Source organism: Blennius ocellaris (genome assembly GCF_963422515.1).
Source record: "Blennius ocellaris genome assembly, chromosome: 6".
Taxonomy (NCBI): Eukaryota; Metazoa; Chordata; class Actinopteri; order Blenniiformes; family Blenniidae; genus Blennius; species Blennius ocellaris.
In genome coordinates, this window is record NC_137655.1 from 7,361,072 (window position 1) to 7,384,308 (window position 23,237).

Sequence of the window (23,237 nt, forward strand, 5' to 3'; positions counted from 1 at the left end):
TAAACTAATTAAAATAGATTTGATTGTGTTTAGTTGGCAGATTCTTATTTGATTTATATGCAATTGTTATTTTGAAAATAAATAAAAGCCTCGTGTGTTGGAAAACACTCTTTCAATTCTAAGACAATTTAACCCACTTTGATCTTTAAAAAAAAATACAAATCACCCCGTAAAAGGCAGATTTACTTTGTAAGTACTGTTATTAACAGCCCACTGTATATGGTAATTATCCTCCTGATCGGTAAACAATACCCTCTGCCACCCAAAACCCTCCATCTCCTCCACGCAAATTGAATTAAGTGCTTAACCTGCCGCACTGATTTGCATTTCAGTGACATTATTCCTTTTCCGGTAATGCATTGGAACAACTGTACGCAGATGTAGAATAAATACAACAACAACTAGTGTCAGAAGGTTCTTGTACCAGCCACCGTACCAACATGTAATAAAGACAAAGCCAACATTATGCTGCTTTATCATGAATGTAAGATTACTCATGAGCGATGATTGTGTCATGTATGTGTAATGCAGGCTTATTGGGTGTCTTTCTGTGTTGGGCAGATATACTCCACCTCTTCTTGGTGCCTACATAAGGATGAATGATCCTGTCAGCAATCCACCCTGTTTATCTTTTCACAAAAGATTATATACTCCAAAAATAATTCATTTTCATTTTCTGGAGGGGGCCATAATAGTCTGAGCCAAATTTATTGCTCCCAATCGGGGAAACTGGGTCAAACAGAATACTCAGATTAGCAACGAAGAATTCTTAAGAGACATAAACAACAATATGAGGCCCTGTTGACAAGAAAACGTAAGTTTTTTTGTTTGTTTCAGAAAAGTTGCATTTCCATCCGTGTACATGGAGGCAGAGTCGGAGCGTTTTCAAAAAGTTGCTTTTTCAGCGGCTCCGGGCACCAGTGTCATGTAAACAGACACCCAAAACACCATGAAACCTTTGACTTTTCACTTAAAAATGCTGTCTTGTAATTGGGACCTTGAACGTTCAGTCAGTGGATGAAACATGAGCGATGCCCCTCATCATAATCATATTCCAAACTGTTCTAGCTACAGAGCACACTGAGTGTGTTTGTGAAGATAAATGTGCTTTCAGAAATCCTATGTGGTGACAGCAGACGGCGTTTTTCCCACATTAGTCTGAGAAGAAGCTGTAGCAGTTAGCACTATCGCTTTCATTGCAGGAAGGGCGACAGTCAAAGTGTGAATTGGAGCAAGGAGCCTTTCTGTATGTTCACAGTCCATAAACATGTGCTTAACTGGTGACTCTCGATTGCCTTTAGGTGTGAAAGTGGGTGAGTGAGTGAGTGTATGTGCTTGTATGTCTCTGTGTGTGTATGAGACACTGCAACGCTGACTTAGTCTGAAGAGAATTACCGGTACTGTAAGACAGGGAGATTTTCAGATTTCTTTTTTTTGTTTTTTTTGTTAAAAAAATAGAAACTAGTAAATGTGAACAAATCCAGGATTTTACACGAAAATTTTGTTTTGTTGCCATTTGTATGTTTTTATTCATCATTATATTGGTCTTGTTCAAATGGCCGAATTTTCTAGTTGTTTGGCTGGTGGTGTGCCTGAAAGTGACTAAGTGACTTATTTAAAAAAACATGTCAGTGTAAATCATATACGACCACTAGGTGTCACTGTATGACAACACAAAGCCTCATCGTGGGCTAAAAGCTATCGGTGAGAAATGAAGAACAAATTTAACAATTCAACTAAATTGTGGCGGATGTTTATTGATAGTGCAATTTTGTCATGGCATGAAAAATATATTGTATAATTTAATTGCAAATAAAAAATAAGTAGTGGAACTCATAGGCTTCGTGATGCATTTTTTAACAGATAGAACCCTGGACCGATTTTTTGTTTTCTAAAAATGGTACAAATTAATTATTCTGTCAATATAATTTCCACAAATCCTCACCTGCTTTTTCTATTAGATCATGTTAAAATGTTGTAATTCCCTCAAAAACAGTACTGCGTAGAATCATTCTACGTTTTTCTAGTTTTTCCAAGGAAGGAAGCGCTAGTTCCCAACTTCCTGTTGCCATGTGATTTCTTCCTGTAGTCAATAGATGTTTGGCTTCATGTTTGACAAGTAAAAGACCAGATTTACATCGCTCTTTCGTGAAAAAGTGCTTTTTAGCATGCAATCAAATCGTTTCCTGTGCCTCCTGTGTTTAAATTGCAGTCAACTACCCCAATTATTTCGGAAAACGAGCTTGGAGACGGTGAACAAACAAGAGCTCGGACAGTGTGTGTGCGAGTGCGTGTGCGTGCGTGTGCGTGTACGTGCGTGCGTGCATGTGTGTGTGCGTGTGCGTGTGCGTGGTTATGAGGCAGCGGTCCAGCGCCTCCCAGCTTTAACTATATATCACAAAGCCCCATTACTCCGAGCACTGAAATGTGCCGTTTACCCTTTGGTGGACAGTTTTAGTTGAAGTGTTTCACACAGTGCCATGGGCCCACATATTTTCAGGCCAGACGACCCCTTTGGGGATAAGCGGTGTGACCTGACATTAAGGAAAACCAAACTGACAAAAATAGCTTATTTTAATCTTTCCCAGCAGCTGTTGTGAGATGAATTACAACAAAATGTTATGTGATTAGTCAGTGTGTTGCATTAGCTGGCAACCCCCCCCTTTTTCTCTGAGGCAGAAAACTGCATTTTTTTGCAGTTTGACTCCGGTTCAGGAGTGAAAGTCTTCATTCTTTGGAGAGTCCGTGTCAGGCGAATCTAATGCATCTTTGAGATGAATAGTGTCCATTGATTCCCCCACATCAAGCTCGACTTCCTTTCCGCGCAGCGCCTTGCATGTCTCTTTCTCACTCGCTTTTGTGAGAAAATGCATGCACACGTCCACACATTCTGGCTGAACAAAAGGAAAACCCAAAAGATGCGAATTCATGCGACTTCCACATCTCATCAGACAGCCACGGACGATTCGGAGGAAATCTTTATCTTATGTGACGCTGATCGGGAGTGACTGCTTGTTTCCGGGCATGGCAACAGTTGCAGGGTGCAGAGGGTCGTGTTTACATGCCTGACGAAACAAAGACGGTTGACATCGGGAACGCCGCACACAAGCGAGCAGAAGATGTGAGGCTGGGCTGACCTCGGACTCGTGGTATTAAGCCAGAAATAGCGACGCGTCCCGTTCTTCTCTTTTCTTTTCTTTTTTTTCTCTCTCCTGAGAGCACAGAGAGCGCCTCAGTGCACAGCCGTATCAGTGTGAGATCTCCCGAAGAGGAATGGAGCTGTAATGTCATTTATCTGCAGGCCTCTGTTAACGTTTGCTCCCAGGGAAGTACGAAATTGAGATAAAAGCTGGTGACCAATCGAGTGTCAGCGTGCGTAGTGCCTGCTCGCACTGATGACGCGCTGATAAAAGCGACGGATGGGAACACGTGCTGCGGCTCCGGGATCTCGGCGGCTTCATTTATCGCAGGCCCCCGCGCGGCATATTCATCGGCAAGGCTCGCAAATGTTACACTAAGATCAATACCCTGGCTGACTGGCTTGCTCCGCTTTTTTTATTACGGGCCTGGTCGTAAAGTTAAGTATGAGTCATTATCAAGAACAGCCTAATTTCCTAGATTTATGCCATTAACGATGGCCTTACAGTCTTTGCTTCCGTCGGCGGCAGCTTTGTTTATGAATGTGGAGAGTGTGCAATGAGGCGGGGTAGTGACACAGGGTTTCACTGGGAGCTATAAACCGGCCTTGCGCTACCGAACAACCGTCCCTCGGGGTGAACGTCTAATCAAGACAATGAGTTTCGATCCGGTTGATTATTATATAAGATTTTGAAATATTGCCCGACACAGAAAACACACTGTCATTTAAGCCGCCAAATGTTTAGCTTATTAAACGTCTCACTTAAAATTATTTACCTTCAACCACTTTGATCCTTCTGAAATCTGTCAAATATGAGATCATAAGATTTTTATTCTCATCCGTGGATCCAGATGTCACAGAAAAGATTAATTTACACAAAGAAAGTGTGCACTCTCGGACAGTAAATGTGATGGATTATATAACAAGTAGGGGGGGGGGGGGGGGCTCTGTGATTTATGCTATTTGGAAGAGGAAAACTAAATCATGCAATTCAACAGTAAAAGGAAACTATATTGATAAGCAGTATATAATTTTCTAACACGTCAATAAAACAGGCTTTTCTTTCATATTCGTGAGCTTTGTTCATAGAACCCGAGCCACAAGAATGACAAACAAACTGTGTTGACAGTACCCAACGTATGTGATAAGAGTAAAGTGAGGAACATGGTTAACAGGCAGCATAAGCTTTTGAGACATTAAGGTGCAACAATGGATCATGAACAACTTGGGAGTGCCTGGAATGAAAACACAATGACAGTAAAAATAGAACTGAAGCTATATTTTAATCTTCAGGTGATGATTTGACCCTTTATCAGCCTTAGTTAGTTAATTAGTTATTTTCCCTTTCGTCACTTAGTTGAAATTTGGTTAAATTTGCCTCTTATGGGCAATATAAACAATATAATATTGCATCTAAACAAGTTCACAATGTAAAATTGATCAAAATCACACTAATTTCATAATTGCTAACCAATTTCATTCAGTGGAGTCTTTGCTCGATTTTTCTAAAGGATTATGGAGAACTAAAATCCAACATTATTATTGACTAAATGTAGATAATTTTTTTATAATATCATAGAGAATCTGATCAAATATTCCGTTAAAAGTATTTGATGATGGGAAACTTGATGTAGAATTGTCATAACTTCATCCCTTTTCAAAATCCGACCCAGATTACATTATTTCAATGTCATCCATCCATCCATCCATCCATCCATCCATCCATCCATCCATCCACCCATCCATCCATCCATCCATCCATCCTTGTCCAGGAACAACACACAAACCCCACGCAGAAAAGCCACAACCTTCTTGCAGTGAGGCACTAACAACCACCAAGCCAAGCCACCATTTCAATATATAGTAGAAATATTATATATTGTATTGACTTGGGAAAAAAAAAAAAATCAAGAAATTAGGAATTTACAGACATCGTCTGATACAGTTGCTAAAGTATTCAAATAATCAAGCTAAAATCTTTGTTTTTTTTAAGGAAATTAATTACTCCCGAGTAGATAGTAAAACTTTTCTTGTTGTCTTGATAGAATTAAATCATCTACCACACAATTACACTCTTTCTGTTAAAGAAAATGTGCCTGAGTCATAAAATATATCAACAACTGAAACCAATTTAGGAGTGCACTTTATTGGGTCATGAATAGAAAATGTTTTTTTTTTAATGGACTCATGAGCAGATAACATCAAATTTGAATAGTAAATACTGTATTCATATCGTGTTTTGTGGTATTTATAATGTGAAGAGTATTGCAGAAAGAAGCAGAAGTTTGGGGAGCTCAGTATTTGTTGTATTATACGTACATATATTTCAAGATGTGCTATTCCCCATGCACATAATTTACAGATATCAAGTTTGTGCAACAAGCTTGTAAATCGTTATAACCATGTAAGCAGAGATGAAGGTACTGTTTGGATGGATTCTTTCCCTTTCGAGATCGGCTCTTAAACATCACCCTAAACACGTCTGGATGCACACTGCAACTCTTGCAGACCCCAGCAGCATGTACACTCAGCATGGAAGGATCCAGCATGGTGAACATTCAACATGAAAAAAATAAATAAATAAATAACAAAAAATACATCAGGTCTTACCTTGAAATCGCAAATGCATGTCACCATGTTCCCGATTCTTAGACACTCCCCATCGAACTTGCATGTGTTGGTGTCGCACAGGAACAGGTCTGTGTCCCGGTCATCAAAACCTGGAGGAACCAAAAAGCCAACAAGAGACGTGAGTGATAAAGTGCTTCTGTGTTCAGCCCCGGAGCCACTCTAACCCGGGCCCCATCCAGGGTCATTCGTAATGAGCGTGTGCCATTAGTCATGGCTCCCACAGCACGATGCACCCTCTGATTACACACCGTGCTATTTGAAAAGACAATGCGCGCCCAGTCTTTGTCCTTAGCTGTCAAAATGATACAACACTTTTTTTTTTTTTTTAAATACCACTCTCTGGCTTCAACCAGAGAAAAAAAAAAGCTGTTGTTTTGTTTTGTTTTGTTTTTTTTGTATTTGCTGTTTAATGATGGTGGAGGCGATTGGTGTAGAGTGCTGTCTGATTTGTTGGTCCAAAAATCTCCCAGGTGTTTAAACGAGGTGACATCTGGTGACTGTAGAATATCATGTGCATATTTTTGTGTTTTGTATAGAAGCATCTGCATTTGTTATGTTTCTTCTTTTTTTTTTTTTTTTCATTTATTTAATGACTTTCCCCTATTGTAATTTGTTTGTGCACGAAAAGACAGAGTCCTGCGGCGTTGTTGTCCTGGTGAGGCGAACCTGGGGTCTGATCGGATTCAGGCTGCGTTAGGGATCTCAAATGACTCCAACAAAGCATCCTGAATCAAATCAAGAGAGTCACGTGGGTATGAGGCTGAGGACTGGGCCCAGGGCTATTCATCTACCTGAACTGACTGCTTGCAAAAAAGCCACTCCAAGAGCATGACCCCTTTTGCAAAGCACGCGGGTCTACACACAACAGAAAGTTAGAATTAAAAGAAAAATTATAACATTGACAATTTATATGTTTTCCCATTTGTCTGCAGATTTAAATTCAAATTAGCAGTTAAAATACTCAAAAAAACTGCACTGGCCAGAGATCTAAACCCACCCTGATTAAAATGTTTGAGAATGAAAACGGGTGATTTATATTCACTCAAACAAGATCCCTGATTAAAAAAAAAAAAAAAAAAAAAAAACATGAAGGGATCCGGCAATGTTTAGTTTTTAGTCTCCCCAAAGGGGACTCCCCTCTCCTCTCAGTTTGTTTACACTGCGTAGAACTTAGTGTAAATATCTAACATTAATATGCAGCTACGCAACCTGCTGCATTAGCCTTGAGAGACTATAAAGCCCAACTCACACACTACTGTACTTATTAGCTCATCACTGTCATTTGCAAGTATTTGCATAAATTGCCTGGGATGCAAAAGCGGAAAAAAAAAAGTGTATTAATTCATTCGTAGTGCTGTGGCCATTTGCACTGAAGCAATGAAGTTGAAGTAATCACTCAATTTTCTGTAATATTAACTGAAAGACTCTGATATTTCTATCAGGAGTTCACACAAATTAGATAAAAGAAAGATAATGTCAGACTTGTATGCTGGAGATTGTTAGACACCAATTCAAATAAATAGTAATATTAATCTGTTAGCTTTTTTTCTGAATAAACCCAAAAAACGAGATCAAATATTTGAGATGAGTAGCAAAAAAATTGTGTATTTTAAATTGTTTGTCAATCAAACATTTAACTCAAAACTCCATAACTCCTCCCAAGTGCTTTATATATTGTGTATTGTGTATAAAATTCAGAGGGCCATATTGGAAAAACTACATTTTTGGGGCTTTTTGGCTTTTTGTTCACACATCAGCGATGAAAAGTGGCCATTCTTTGAAAAAGAGTGTCATGTTTCCAAAATGCTTTGGGCTCCATTTCAATGTAAACAGAGAAAACTTTTTGAAATGCAGAGTCCAGCACATGCACACTCGGTCACACTCCATGTGCAATAACAACAGTAACAAAGGAGTGTTTGTGTATCTCAGTCTTAACAGCATTTCTCCATAAAAGGAACATTTACTACATCATTATCTGGATCACATGCAGCAACACATTTTATACACACTGAGGGGCCTATACATGCAGTTTAAAAGAATATTAATATTATACCGTTAGCGATACGCATGTGGGGGTGACATTACAACCACAACTTGATTGACGGTTGACGACGAAGTTGGATTGCTATTCGGAGTGACTATCAACTACAAAACGAATAAATCCCAGCACTGGGAGTCATGACACTCTGGAGGCAAACGTTGTTACAGCGTTTCCGCCATTTTCACAAAAACGGTTTCAAAGCCTTTTCAAAAAAGTTCCGTTATCTCCTGTTTCCATGGAGACGTTCCACCTTAGGAGCTGTTTTCAAAAAGTTAGGGTGTCTATGACCCTGACCACTGTTGTTGTGTAAACGCATGCCCAGAATACAACCAAAGTTTTGCGTTTTTCACTTGAAAAAGGGGAAATGGGATCTTAGTCTCAGATATTTTCTACTTCAATTTTAACTCAGAACAAGAACAAAAACTCTCAGCTGTCAATACACTTTTGCTCAGACCACATTTAGCCTCAACACATTGAGAAACTTTATCCACTAAAAACTAGGTTAAAAAAAGCATTTCAATTCCGACTGGTTTTTTTTGGGGGGGGGGGGTTGCAGCTTTCAGGCTTAGCTTTTCTTCTGTATACTGAAGCATCAATTAAAACAAGACAGGAAGTCAAGAAGAGCCCGGAGTTCAGAAGCTGTGGAGAAACTGGAATCTGAAGCAGGGCGTAAACATCAAAGATGCTCATCTTTGATGTTCAGAGATAAATAATGAGGCTTTTGTTCACTTATCTGTCTCAGTTCATGCTTTACAGCCTCAAGGAGAATAATTTAAATTAGAAAACTATGCATGCAAATTATTTTTTAACCTATTTGATTCAAAACAAGACAAACTTAGAATGGGCTGTTGGCTATTACCACCAAACAACAGTTAAGGACTGAGCAATACAGGGTTTTCAGTGCCTCATCAAATAAGTCTGCATAGATGAAATCTCAAAATTAACTACTCAAGAGACCTTAAGCTAATGTTCTCTTTTGACACAGTGTTGGACTTGGAGCTTGATGTTTTCCTTAATCTTAGCCAAAGATTAACAAGAATAAAAATTTTGTGACTCAGTGAGTACAGAGTAGGTATTATTTGGGTGATCACAGTGAAATCATATCAAAGCCTTTGTGAAATCTTACAGGTGATTTCCATTTTAATGAACTACTTTCAAATAACCTTATCATCTCAACACTATTGAGTCCAGATCTCATGAGATCTGTTCTTGAAGAAAAACCTCAAAGTTCATGCAAACCATATATTCTTTTTCCACTATCAAAACTTTTAACATTCAAGAAAAAAATAAAATAAAGTTATAGTCAAAATGTCCTTTCTCACAGCGTGAGCCAGCTCGTCTCAATGCAGTTCAGAGACATCTTCTTATAATGAACCCTTCTGCAGCACCTTCTGTAACCCGGCTGTAATGGGCGACACTCTTCTTCACTTCTAAAGGCACCTCCTTGGCATGAAACAGCCTATCAGGCAATAATACCCTAAGGAAGAGGAGCTGCTGCTAAAACGAACCTGCTATTTGCCAGGAGTCTGAACGACCGCAAAGTGTGAGCTCTCTGTGCAAATATACAATCACCCAGCCAAGAATGGTCACATGAGAGGTCTCGACGCTTGGAGTGCACGGGTGGAACAAAGCCCTCAGCCCCCCCCCCCCCCCCCCCAAGAGGGCCATACCAGGCAGTCTGAAAAGCCAACAAAAAAAACACAAAAAAAAACCAATTGGCACCCAGGCAGCTGGCATGTGGATGATACTCACTGGAGAGGGGCATTGTTATGGTGGCAGTCATATTACTGGCTACGTGTGTACAAGTGATCGGAAGTATCAACTCCTTTTTGGGACCCGCTGCTGAGTGTCTTGGGAAGCACTTTATTCAAACAGTGTGTGTGTGTGTGAATGCATTACAGTTTCAGGGTCCACACACTCATAATGTGCAGGAATCATTCACTCCAAACTACAAATTGTGCTGTTGTGTTATATTTTTTTTTCGAGGTCCCAAGGGCAGTAGGCTATCAGCAACAACAAAAAACTTGAAATGTAACTCAAAAGATATCAATCTTTTTCTCCGACATTATATGAAACTGTATTTCTCTCGGTTTCTGAAGTTCTTTGGGCAAAGGTAACAAAAAATGACTAAACATTGCTTGTAATCAGTCACTTTGAGGCCTTCGCTCCTACTGGAGACGTCCTTATCGTCTTACAAGCGTCAGTGCAATCAATACTTGAAGACACTTTGTAGTAACATCAAAAAGATTGTTTCCATGAACTCTTTGCAAGTGACATATCATCTTTTGTCCTGAACGTAAATCACTGAACAGAACAGGGTAAAAGCTCCACTTTTTAAAAACACATGGGGCCAACCACTTCAAAAAAACTGCACTAATCTTAATTAGTCAGTTGACAGTTACGGCAACATGTGCTTCATGCCGAGGAAAACATTAGACAACTCACCACTGACACTGGGGGGAAAAAACTCAACACTATCTGTCAGTCCTATTTGGCCAACTTAAGAAGAATGTAAAACCAGAAATTATAAATTACCACAAGAAAAGAGCATATAAATAAATCAAACTGTTCAAACTGTGACATTTAGAAGCTTCGAATTATAACTAATTCAAAACATTATGATTAGCCGTGCTTCTCATATTGACAAAAATAATTAAGTCTGTCACAGGGAAATAAATATAAAGCAGATCATAGCTGAGTCGTAATAAATCAGTGACATATAATGAGCTACTGTTATATTATATTTGCTAAAATAGTACTAATCCAATTCAGAATGATTAGTTGACTGGAAGACCTTTCGGTTAATATTTCTAATTAATTACTCTGAACCTGGGTTTAAAAATAAATGTTGGTCATTCATCACGAAGGAATTGATTGAAATATGCAGCCTCATCCAATGTGAGGAAAGCTGCTATAAATGTTGACTTTGTTGTTTCTGGTCATATTTCCATGATTTTTGAGCCCTGGGTTGAATTAATTATGGCTGTCAATTAAAATGTGGCATTTTGTTGTATGACTTTGCAAAGAGGTAGCACATAGTGTTGTGGCCTTGGTCTTGATTGGCTCTTGGCTCCTGTCTTGGTCTTGTCTTGTTTTGGTGTAGAATTTCAGGATCAGAATCTTAAGCAAGGTGGTTTTTACTACAATACTATATGACAGGGAGTGTTAATTATTTCATAGAGTCGAATATAATGGGTTCATCAGAAAGCAGCTATGTCTACTTGGTACCTCCACTGTGGTAAATAGTTCTTCTGCTCACGCGCGAGTAACAAACATGGCGGCCCCTACAGTGGCATGACTCCCAGTACGTCGTCCAGTGTTATTGTTCAAATAGTTAGTTCTATAGTTGAGATTCTCTCCTAATAGCATCCAATTCGTCATCTGTCCATACGAAAGTCGGGTATTCTTCATTGTATTGTTCCCTGCACACATGTATGTGTGGTTTCATTCCAAAAACAAATAGCAACAGCGCCCACTCGTGGCCCGGCGTACTAACTGCATCGTTGTCATTGTGTCTGCTGCTGACACGTTCCACCGACATGGTGTTGCCAATTGAAACGTTGTCATGTAAACAGGGTCAAAATCAGTAAAGACTTGAAAACTAATTTAAATAAACCTGACATTTCAATTTATTGAGAAGACATGACATAATTTTCCCAACACTGAAACATAATGAATTTGTAATATGTATCTTGAGATGGTTTCATTGATGCACAACTTTGACGTGTCATTACAACGTGTGCAATCCCCTATTGTTTTTCGATCTCTGTTTCCCTCCCCCCACACACACACAGTCTTAATGGGTGCTGCTTGATACAGGTTGAGTGTCAGAGGCCAGGAAAACTTATACTTCCTGTTCCCGCCCCGCCGTTCCAGGAGGAGATTACATTGAGCTGAATAATTAACGAAAACAAGCTGGCAAACATCAAATATTGAAAAGGTAATGTTTATATGCTAACGATTAAGATGGCAAGCGAAGCACTTACTTGTCTAAAGCAGAGAGCTTGTCAGCCAAATGCATCTCCTCCCATCTACCTGGAATTTCACTACACTAAGAGGAGTGAGGAGTCCACCCCCCCCCCCCCCAACCCCCACCCCCCACACCTGTTTTAAGCATTGCACTGCTCAATAATTAAGTAGAGTGAATTAATAATGAAGGCAGAACAACCACAGTGGTGAGACATCCTCTCTTGACCTCCTTCATGCTGGGGGACCTATTGTTTCCTTTTTTTAACCTTTGCAACAGGTTTTTAAGTAGAGGTCTGGATTTCATTATGGCAAATTAATAAAAGATAAAATCCCAGCCAATTACTAATTAGTAATTTCAATGCAGTCCTTTCAGACCTTTTTTCTATTGGAATTTCACTGTCTCTAAGCAAGCCTCCAGTCTGATCTGTTACTTGCCAGAAATTATCGTGAAGACCGACCCAGCTGACACACTAAAGGAGGAGCCTCAAAAATAAAGCCGCACTTTTTGCGCTGGGACGCAGCCGTCTGCCGATTCGTCAGTGATGATCGTCATTCTCAACTTGCCCACAATAGTTCAATATTTCATCTGCCATAAACTCTCCTGTTGCTGTTTGCATAGCCCGCTTTGAGCTCATGGGTTGTTTTGTTAACTGGGTTTATTGAAACGTCGGTGCGCAACACAACATGGCGGGCTTTCAACAAGGTGCAGACGCTCCTCTCGGGAACAGGAGGAGATTCAGCAGGAGCTGGACGCTGCTGTTCACAATGAGAGAGGTTAAGCTGTGTCACGGAGAAGAGTCGGACGGCCGCAGAGTTGCGTCACTTCTGTTTTCTTGGCCCGGCGTATCCCCGCGTCGTTCACAACGCAGCCACATACGGGAGGCCACCATTGTCTGTTGTTGTCCATCTGCTCGCTCGTGCAGAAGAACTATTTACAACAGTGAAGTTACAACAAAATGAAGACAAAGAAAATCCAAAAAGTTCCACCTTGGGAACCGTTTTCAAAAAGTTGTATTTTCAGTGACTCCGAGCACTGCCGTCATGTACATGAACTCTCAAATGTTTTCACATGAAAATCCTGTAAACATGGCCCGAGACCCTTGTTCTGACTTGTCACATGCTTCAGCCATGACCACTGTTTACTGTCAGAGGGGTGGAGCAACATGCAAGACAAGTACTCATGACCACTGCATTGACAAATCTTGAAAGCACATGGCCAATTCACTCCAGACTACTGGTAATTCCCTCCACTTGATGGGATTTACAGGCAGCTTTGCAGATTTTGCACTCATCCATGTCACTTTAGCTATCAGAGCATCACATGCCCTTTCAGAGATAACAATAACAGAGGTATTCACTGAAGAAAGGCACCCGAAAAGATGTACTGAATGGCAGACACCATTGTGACAATGTGGTAATCTGCGATTCAAACGAACTGATCCATCAGGATGAGACGAATAACTCGTTTTTGTTCAACGTAAAATGGACAAATATGGCCAAAGTATGTGATCTGATTGCTGGCATCAATCTCCTGATAGATGTGTGAAAGACATCAAAAAGAATGTTAATTTATTTGAAGTAGCACACGGCAAACAATTATGGGCGAAATGCCAATGATTGTGTAATTATGATAATAACACAGGGTACTAAATGCATTTTTAACTGTGCTGATTGAGAACCTGCCCAATGGGTCTTAAAAGAATTGACTGTTCTTGTTCACTGAGCTTGTTTATAATCGAAACGCGTATATAATATAATAGCAAAGCGTTTGTGCGAATGCAACAAGATAAGAGGTGTCTTAAACTGTGATGAGATCATAAGGATATTAAAAGCTACTGCATGTAATGTTTTTATTTTTATTAGACTTTTTAAAGAGGCTAATGCATCTCAGATCTAATGCAGAATGAATTGTAACCAAAACTGTGAGGCTGTATTTGTTTTGACACTGTACTTCCTCGTTACACAACAAAAATGGCATTTATCTTTCATACTGCATCTTTATAGGAAAACCCTGATATTGCATTTTCCTTTCAGTGCTTTAGGGGGACACTCTACCTCCTTTAAGCGTATTGTTTTGGCTACTTGTGCAATGTTTAAGAAATGAGCAGCTGTTCGTAGAAATAAATCTCTGACGGACAATTTGCACGTAACCTGTTCGGCATCGAACAAAACACCAAATTAGCACCTACTGGATGTGGACAAAGAGGTACTTAGCTGCTAAATAGGACCGGCTAGCGGAGGTACTAGATTACAAATAGTTGTTTGCATTCCATTATGGTGTCCATCCATCTTCTATACTGTTTCGTCCAGTTCAGGGTGAGAGGCTGCTGGAGCTGATCCCAGCTGACCGTGGTTGAAGGCAGAGTGCACCCTGGACAAGTCCCCAGTCCATCAAGGGTGGCTTATTATGTTCAATATGTAATCATGAATAACTGAAAAAAGCATTTAACCTACAACTCCATACACATATATTGTGCAGAATTACCAATGAGGAAGGAAAAAACATATCAGGTTTTCAGCACGCTCCTCTGGAGAGAGGATGCTTTCATTTTCATGACACTTTCATGGTGCATATATCCCTGCAGAGCCCCTATAGGATTACATAACATGTTTCTAAGAATTGTAAGGTGAAATAGAACACACAGCGATGCTTAAATTCAAAAGGAGACCATAAAATCTTTCAAATCTGTTAAAATCAGATTACCTTTGAAAAAAAGGTTGCAGCAGACAGTCTCTTTTTACAATCTGTGATTTGTTCAAACATCACAGTAGCGCCAAACACAAGCAAAAAAAATTTATGTATCAACATCCAAAATTAATCGCAGTTTTAAAGGAAGTCTCAAGCCCCGTTTGCATGACAACATTCCAAGTGAAAATGCATCAATTTTGCCTTTTTGTTCCAGGAAACGTTTGTGTTTACATGACAAAGTTTTGAAAAGTAACTTCAGTTTGCATGGAAACAGCAGAAATACTGAAAAATCATTTCATTAGGATGCCAGGCCATGGGTTCGAGCTGTTGTTTTTGTTTTTGTAGTGAAACCACACACACACAAAATGTGCAGAGAACAATACACTTTAAAAATTATCAATGGCGAGTACACAGACATCTGTACAGACCAAGTCGGATTGCTGCTACGGTGACACTCAACTGTGGACTGGTCGCAATGACACTCTGGAGGCCGCCATTGTTATTGTCCATCTACTTGTGCATGTGCAGAAGAACTATCTGAGTGGCTCGAACACATACAATCCTATGGTACTCCATCAAACTTTTTTTTTTATTAAAGTTCACATATATAAACTAAGCGTATTGGTTATTATTCTGTCCCAAAGTAAGACTGTCCTTTCATCTTAAGCTCCAACTGTTACACTGTGTTACACTGGCAAATTCATGATACAAAATGTAGAAAACGAATCACAATTCTGATTGAATGGGCACTTCATGCCACAAACACAATATTGCAGGGAATGAAAACATATTTAAATTGCAGTACCAACAGTACCCTTTTAGTGTTCTGTTGACCATATGGGAGTGTATTACAGTGATAACACCAGAAACTTTTAGAGCTACACAAAATTTAGTCATCATTTCCACTTGTCTTACAGAGTGCAGCGTGTAGAAATGACAAACATTACTCTTCAATCTCACATGTGACAAAAGTGTTTCCTACTTCATTCATCATCTTTATGCCTGTAAAGATAAAGAAATTCTATCACCAAGGGGGGGAAAAAAAACAAGTCATGTTTTACAGATTTGAAAAGAGAAAAAAACCAATGCAAGCATTTGCAAAATGTTCTTTTCGGTTAACACAGTTAGAGCTCGTGTTTTCACAACTCCTGACTTGTGCAACTTTACAAATGCCATTTATTGTAATGACACACGCGCACACACACACTCACACTCTCTCTCTCTCTCTCTCTCTGAAGACCAAAACTCAAGACTGTGCTGCATTCACAGCAGAACAAAGACTCCCTCAGTGTCAGAATCATTTTGGGATCCTCTGTTCTGCCTCAGTGAAGGCTTCAGTGGCAGTCCCTCAAGCCGTCCACAGATGCACACCAAACAGAATGACAATCTTTGTCAAACCAAGTTCCTTTTTTTTTTTTTTTTTTTTTTTTTTTTTTAGTTTGCCTTTTATTCCCTCAAACAAAAACTCATTTAACACTTGTTCAAATACAGCACTGCTGAAAGTGGTACCTCACCCCCCGCGAACACACACACACACGCACACCCACACTCAACCACCTATAATTATCTGTCTGACTGGAAAACAGTTTCATGAGTTCAGTGTCTTTTCAGTGTCATTCTCACTAGATGGACAACTGTCACACATTAGTGTTGTTGTTAAATCATAAAAGTGCACAATATGCAGACAAGAGGATAATTACACCATGTACAATTACAGTGAGCCTATTATCCAGGTTGCTGTCGTAGAAAGGGTCTTGTTTTTTTTGTTTTCATGGTGGACGGTCACTTGCGCTTTTCTATTAATCCTGATGGCAGCTGGATGCATATGTGTGCGAGTATGCATGCAGGGTTCTCAGCCTATGCACTTAAGCCTCCTTCAAGGCGTGCTGGATAAAAGCTTCCGTCGAAATGCACGAGAGTATGTCAGTAAGTGGGGAAGGTAGGCGAGCGCGGCGTATTTGGCCAGGATGTGCACCATTATCATGCATCACATTGCAAATCATCACCCGAGATGGACAGCAAACACAAAGTGATCCTACAGCCCGATACCGCGTGCATCAAGACAAGTTGCGGATGGCATCACGGGAAGGTGTTCGATTAGACCGCTGATGCTTACTGGATATTTTTATTTATATTCAGACTGAAACTGCAACTCTGAACTGGAAAGTCACTATTTGATTTAGTGACGTGCACAACCAGAGGTGAGAGGAGTCTCCCAAAGGTCACACTAAGAAACAGATTTCTCACTTGTTTGTCTTTAATTAAGCTCGACTAAATTAGTCCCGATCAAATTCATTTGGGTGTTCACATTTAACCTCCATCATCTGACAGCCAATACTACTCACAGTGTGTCACATGTAATTGTAAACCTTTTCTTTTTAATATCCTTCCAACTACTTGTCACTGCCACACATCACTCATGTTATTTGTAATATATGGTGGATATGCCCTCCCTCTCTTCTTTCTTTTCATTAAAATGTCATCCATTGGTTTCTCTTCAGGCTGCTGCAGCCACTAACGGCCAGCATTGACTCCATATGGATGGCAGGCTGTTATGATGAGCTATAATATCAATACTGCTGCTGCCCATGAGTGTGTGTGTGTGTGTGTGTGTGTGTGTGTGTGTGTGTGTGTGTGTGTGTGTGTGTGTGTGTGTGTGTGTGTGTGTGTGTGTGTGTGTGTGTGTGTGTGTGTGTGTGTGTGTGTGTGTGTGTGTGTGTGTGTTCAATCGGCTTGGAGCTATTTTAAGGGTTCAGACTTGGACAGGCGACAGGGGAAATATATGGCGGCACAGTCGGATGATTTACTAAAGGGGAGCAAAGGCTCTGCAGCCCGGTCCGATCAGCCTTTTTATTCTTCTTTCCCTTTCTTTATGTTCATGTTTGCGCACCGAGGAAGGGGGGGGGAAACAAGTTTACAGCACAGTGGCCTATTAAAGACCACGACTGCGGTTTTATTTAGAGCAACACTTGATCCTAACCACCGCTGTGCCAAATAAGCCTGTAAAAATTGCAATCCTCCCCTTGGTGCGATTAATCGAATAGTTGATTTGAGCTGTAAAACATCCGAGAGGGCGATGAGAGGCATTTATGATCAAGTTGGAGCACAGATCGGAGGAAGTGTTTCGCGTCAAACTAAGCAATGTTGTGGCGCACATAATACGATCACCCGCTTCCTCCTCCTCCAATCGACACCCATCCACTCACTGCATCCCCTCATCAAACAAAACAAAAAAAAGATCCCTCAATGGTTTCCACTTTGATCGAAATCATCGATCCTTTTCTCCTGCCAGGTGACACGGTCAGCTGTGTGCGGTGTGGTGCCGTGCAGTCACGCACCAAAGACGAACTCAAATCAATAGCAAAAAAAAAAAAAAAGCATCCTTCCTGCAGCCCCGTTGGCAAACCTGCCACCCCCCCCCCCCCCCCCCCCCCCCCCCCAAAAAAAAAAAAAACTGCAACATACGATCACCAATGTAAAAATCACACAGCAAGACGCGTCTGCGACAGGAGCTCCTCCAAACTTTTGCCTTTACGAAGCGTCACGCAACTTGGACTTAAGCTCTTTTGCGCATTCAATTGAAGCGGGTACACAAGAGCCCCGGCGCAACTCTGCCTCATTTCTGGTCATAATCACAAATAAAGAAATGACTCTCACCGGAACAGTTCCAGCCGGTCGGCGTCTGGCAGTCGCTGAGGGAGGACGGGAAGGCGCGCAGCTGCTCCACAGGTAAAGTGGCGAGAAACGAGACGAGGGTGATCCGGAGCCAGCAGCCTCCCGTCGTCCCGCTCCACCGGCCTCAGGCGGCGGGGCTCTTCCAGGGGTGCCCGCGCCCGTCACGGACGGACCCATCTCCTCTACCAGTGGCCCCGTGCGGAAGAGACGCGGACGCGCACCGAAAACTCCGATCCCGGCAGGTTGAGTGTTGCGCCTAGAGACCGGCGGCGGAGCATTTTCCGTGCGAGACCGTGCGCCCCATGTATAGCAGTGCCCCGTGGAGACCGACCGAGCGACCGAACGGGTTTCCGCCCCGATCCAAGAAACGCTTGCTGCTACTGCTTGCTGCAATAACAAGTATAATGGAAGAAGGGAGGGAAAGGAAACGGGATGGAAAGGTGCTGGGATGGAGGGGGGTAAAAAAAAAAAAAAAAGTTGGCGACTTGCGAGCGGGAGAAGAGGATGCGTCTAAAGGGGATGATGGGAAGGAGAAGATGTGAGGGGAAAAGAGGACAGGAATGTAGGAAGGTGATGGAGGAGGAAGGTGGTAGAGCTGCAAAAGTGGAGAGGATGGAGCCAAAGTATCCCACGGGTTAGGGTTTGGAGAGTTGCGCAATAGAATCCACGAGCTGAGACGAGCAGCGGTCCTCACGTTCACTTTGTATGTGCGCTGCGATCAGAGGTGCAGCCAGTTGGTATTTGCCTCTCTCCCTCTCTCTCTCTCCCTCTCTCTCTCTCTCTCTCTCTCTCTCTCTCTCTCTCTCTCTCTCACCAGCAGCTGGTTATGATCACGTGGAGTATGATGCGAAGAGGAAGGGGGCGCCCCTCAGTAACAGTCTCTCTCTCTCTCTCTCTCTCTCTCTCTCTCTCTCTCTCTCTCTCTCTCTCTCTCTCTCTCTCTCTCTCGCTCTCTCTCGCTCTCACTATCTCTCTTGTGGAGAATAAGGGGGAAAGATGAGGTGAATTACAAGAAAAGAAGAAACAAAAAAGGAAAGGAGGAACGCTCCGGGGTTGGATCTATCGGAAGGCGGTGGCCGGCTCGTGGACTGGCAGCACAGGGAGGAGAGGAGAGGATGCACTGACTTTATAATTGGCCAGGAGCATTTAAAAAGTCTGCAGGAATCGATTCGTCCAGCCTGGCCTGGGATAATTGCTCCACTTTGAAATGACACCAATGCTATTCCTGGGTCTCTGCCTAAGGCCAATCTGGAGAACGAAAAAAATAAAAAATAAATCTTCAATATTATTCATATATTTTTGGATATAAGCTACTGCTGTCACACAGGGCGGGATGTAGGAGAGTAATTGACATGCTTTGGGCAATGGAAGCAGCAGAAAGTGCAAGAAAAGGTCTTTGCGGGAGGGAAGGAGGTCAAGTCCAGCATGGGGTTGAGAACACTCGCCCTGTTTGAACCGCGGAAATTGGAAGCCATGTGTATGGAAAAGCCCCGCAGGGGAGACAAAGCGGAGGCTGTCCAAGTCTGTCATGCCTATAAAGACACTTGACCTCATGACATTAGGGATAAAAACAACAAAAACCAACATTAACTGTCTGCGATCCAGTGACGCTTTGATGGCTTGACACTTGATCACAATGATCACAACACTGATGATTCAGTCTTCTTCACCTCCACATGCATGCATTTGTATAGCTAAGAACATCCGAGCGGCTGTGATTCAGGGGGTGATAATGACTGTGACAGAAATCTCCTGTGCAGAGCTATTCCTGGGGCAAGACAGAGTTCCACGTGGAAGTCTCACATAATTTACAAGTTTGGATTGACATCAAATCAACAGGCGCAATTTGGGACCTTTTCACAACTTACATGAACAGTAGAAGTTCTTATATATATATATCCTGAAGCATCAAACAAAATCTTATTTTTTTTCCTCAAGAGTACCAAACTAGCCAGTAACTGTATGTTTAAATGTTTCAAATGATCACAAATGATTAATAATGTTGCTTTTCAGTTCATCTAAACTTGCAATAACTTGCATTTTTAGCCACACGGGGGCAGCTGAAACAAGCCATTACAGAAAATATAACCAAATGGAAATAGTGTTTAAAACAGCCAATAGAGCCATATGTGAGCACCTGAAGAAAACTTTCACCAACAAAACTGTTTCACTGTGTCGTCCAACCAGGCATCTGTTGGTGTTTATTGCAGTGTCAGAAGTCAATCTCATAACACACTATATGTGAAATACAATTTCTTTGATATATTCTGTAATGATGACGTCTTTTTTTTTTTTTTTTTCCTCAGAGGATAAACTCTCTGGGTTCACACACCTTCCCGGGGTGTTTAATGGACTGGTGCCACTTCAGCTTGCACAGTTCCAAACTTTTATTTACCAGTTTTTCACAGCAAAAGATGCATTCAAGCTCTGATATTGTTCGTTGTTTCTGTGAAGCCATGTTCTGTGTGACACTCTTGGTACAATCTTGTTGGTACATTCTCGCTTTAGCCTGACGCTCCGCATTTTTGTCTCGTTGGCGCTTATACGTTTAATGTAAATGCTTAATCTGAGTAGTTTTGTGAAATAAATGAATTAATCTTTTGCACCACCATGTTTGGAAATCACTGCATTAAGGCATTCACAGTTAGTTTTTCCTCTTTATAATTATCATTTTTAATAATACTTCATTTGATTATATTTGCCGTTGTACTGTGTCACTACTTTTCCCAACCATACATCCTCCACACCTCTTCATCCCACTGGGTGTCACGGTGGGATGTCATGGAGCAGATCCCAGCTGACTATTGATGAAGGCAGGTTTCACCCTGGACACGTCACCAGTCCATCACAGAGACAAACACATTCAGACTCACACCTATGGGTCGTTCAGAGCCGCCAATTAATCTTGAGAGCTTTTAGAGAGGAAACTGGAGTACCCGGTGAAAAACCCACACATGATGTTCAGATTTACTATGAATAGAATGGGTTAAATGTAGAGAAGTAATTTCCCCAGGGGTGTCAAACACATTTTAGTTCAGAGGCCACACACAGCCCAATTTCATCTTGAGTGGTCAGACCGGTAATATTGAGCCATAATAACCTTTCAATTTAAACTTTTAACGGTTTTCCATAACATAAATGTTGCATTATGCATGTTTTTACAAACCCACCCTGACAGCATGACTTTGACGCTAATTTTATATCTATTTTTTTTTTTCAGACAATATTTTCTCTGTAATCTTTTCTATTTGCTTGGTGGTTTGGCGGCCAGATTGGAGCCTCTTGTGTGCCGGTTTTGGAACACACGGGCCCTATGTTTGACACCCCTGCCCAAGGGGAACAATAACAAACCGTATGCTTTCTTCTTTTTTCTGTACGTGTGTAAAATTCTGTTTCATCTGGTTTCATCTTTCATTTCAGTATCATGTCTCTTTGTCTTCTTGAATGATGGATTTTTAGTCCAGTTTGTTTCCATTACTCAGACTGCAAATGAACCTTTGATATTTTTGCTTGGTTTCTTTCTTGTCTTGATTTTTTGTGTGTAATTGATGTTACCTTGTTATTAAATTGTCAGTCTTCTGGAGCTCCTGGATCATCGCAATCCCTGTGAAGGGTGCTGGACTAACAAAATGTGATTACTAGATATTTGCTTGAACATCCTCAGTTTTGTCAATGTGTATGATATAATGCATTCAAATATAATTGAATTGATAGATGAAAATACTTGAAGGTTTCTTTGGGCTCGGATATATTAACTTTACAAGTTAGATGTTGTCAAAAAAAAGTATATTCTTTTTTAAAGTCTTTTGGCCTACATGAGCACATGAGAGTTTGCTAAAGGCCTGTTAACGCAACAAGTGAACCTTCGTTCCATTTTGGGTGTCCATTTACATGACGGTGGTGCTCGGAGTGAATGGATATTGTTTTAAAAATGTTGCAGTGTAAATGCAAATCCATTCTGAAATGAGAACGCAGAAACAAAGTGTGGTCAGTTGAGGATCATTTTGCCCTTGGATTACTCTGCATGTTTACTTGAAAAGAAAAAAACATTCCACAGGAATCTGATGTACCCCCCCCAAAAAAAAAAAACAACAAAAAAAACAAACAACAAAAAAAGCAGTCTTTAATCCGCATCTTGTACAGGATGATTTAAAGTTAAGTTCTCCTGATCAAAAACGATGCTAAGGTAAGAAATCCATGTGACTCAGTCTTTGATTAATCCACAACTTCCCTGAATTCACTTCCAAGCCATGTCCCAGCATGCAATTCTGGTCTTTGGTAAAGTGACAGTAACCTTTTCCACATAAAGGCAAAAAATATTGAATGAATTTTAGCTGACTTTTTACCAACTTTCCATCATTTATCCCTTTTCTATGAAGCTATTTATACAATAAACATGAACTTTCAAACAAAATACACACTGTACTTACTGTATGTATTATCTTAAACATAAACGTACAGTCAATCAATACCTGAAAGGTTCCTGTGAAAACAAACTGCACTGTAAATCACTGCCAACGTGCACACGTGTCGAGTAAAATGAGATTGGCTTCCCACAAACACAGCCTATAATTGAGAGTAATGTTCATTAAAGTGGAAAGTCGTGTCACCTCTGCAAAACGATGGCAACAAAAGTCACATTAATAAGTGAGGAGTCTTAACTATGACAAGGGGAGTGTTGCAAAAAAAGAAGGCTAACTGGTGGAGTGGTGGCAAAGCAACCCACGGCTTCCTTTGTACTCTACTGATTTGGATTTCAAAGCAAGCATTTTTTTTTCTTTGCTTCCAGCAGTCTTTATTTGTCCACTGAAGCATTTGGGCAACACTGTACAGTCGCTGCTTTTCAGGCAAACTTGTGTATAATTTAGTGTGTGAAATAACAGTGGGACAAATAGGAGTAAAATATTTGCAGCGTAATGCAGTGTAATGGAGGTTGTGAAGATGCAAATTTTCCCTGAGGAAGAGCTTTTGAAGGAGGTGAGGATAGACGCAGGAGATAGTTGGATCAGTAATACTTGCATATCAAAGGAACTTTCACTGTGAGTCATGTAGTTTTCTAACATGTCAGAAAACATGAAAAGAAAGTTGTTATT

The 23,237-nt window shown here is 40.9% G+C and overlaps 1 protein-coding gene across 1 annotated transcript in view; it reads right to left on the bottom strand.

The window, feature by feature from the left end:
- LOC308131844 (tomoregulin-2-like) overlaps positions 1 to 18,321 on the bottom strand; it is a gene marked incomplete at its 5' end in the record, with an annotated part of 150,289 nt that extends 131,968 nt beyond the window's left edge. Inside the window, 4 exon segments of the mRNA XM_080498712.1 lie at positions 5,750 to 5,859; positions 18,127 to 18,265; positions 18,267 to 18,302; positions 18,304 to 18,321. Of these exon segments, the coding sequence (XP_080354838.1) occupies positions 5,750 to 5,859; positions 18,127 to 18,265; positions 18,267 to 18,302; positions 18,304 to 18,321 (303 nt within the window).
- Between the last annotated feature and the right edge of the window lie 4,916 nt (positions 18,322 to 23,237).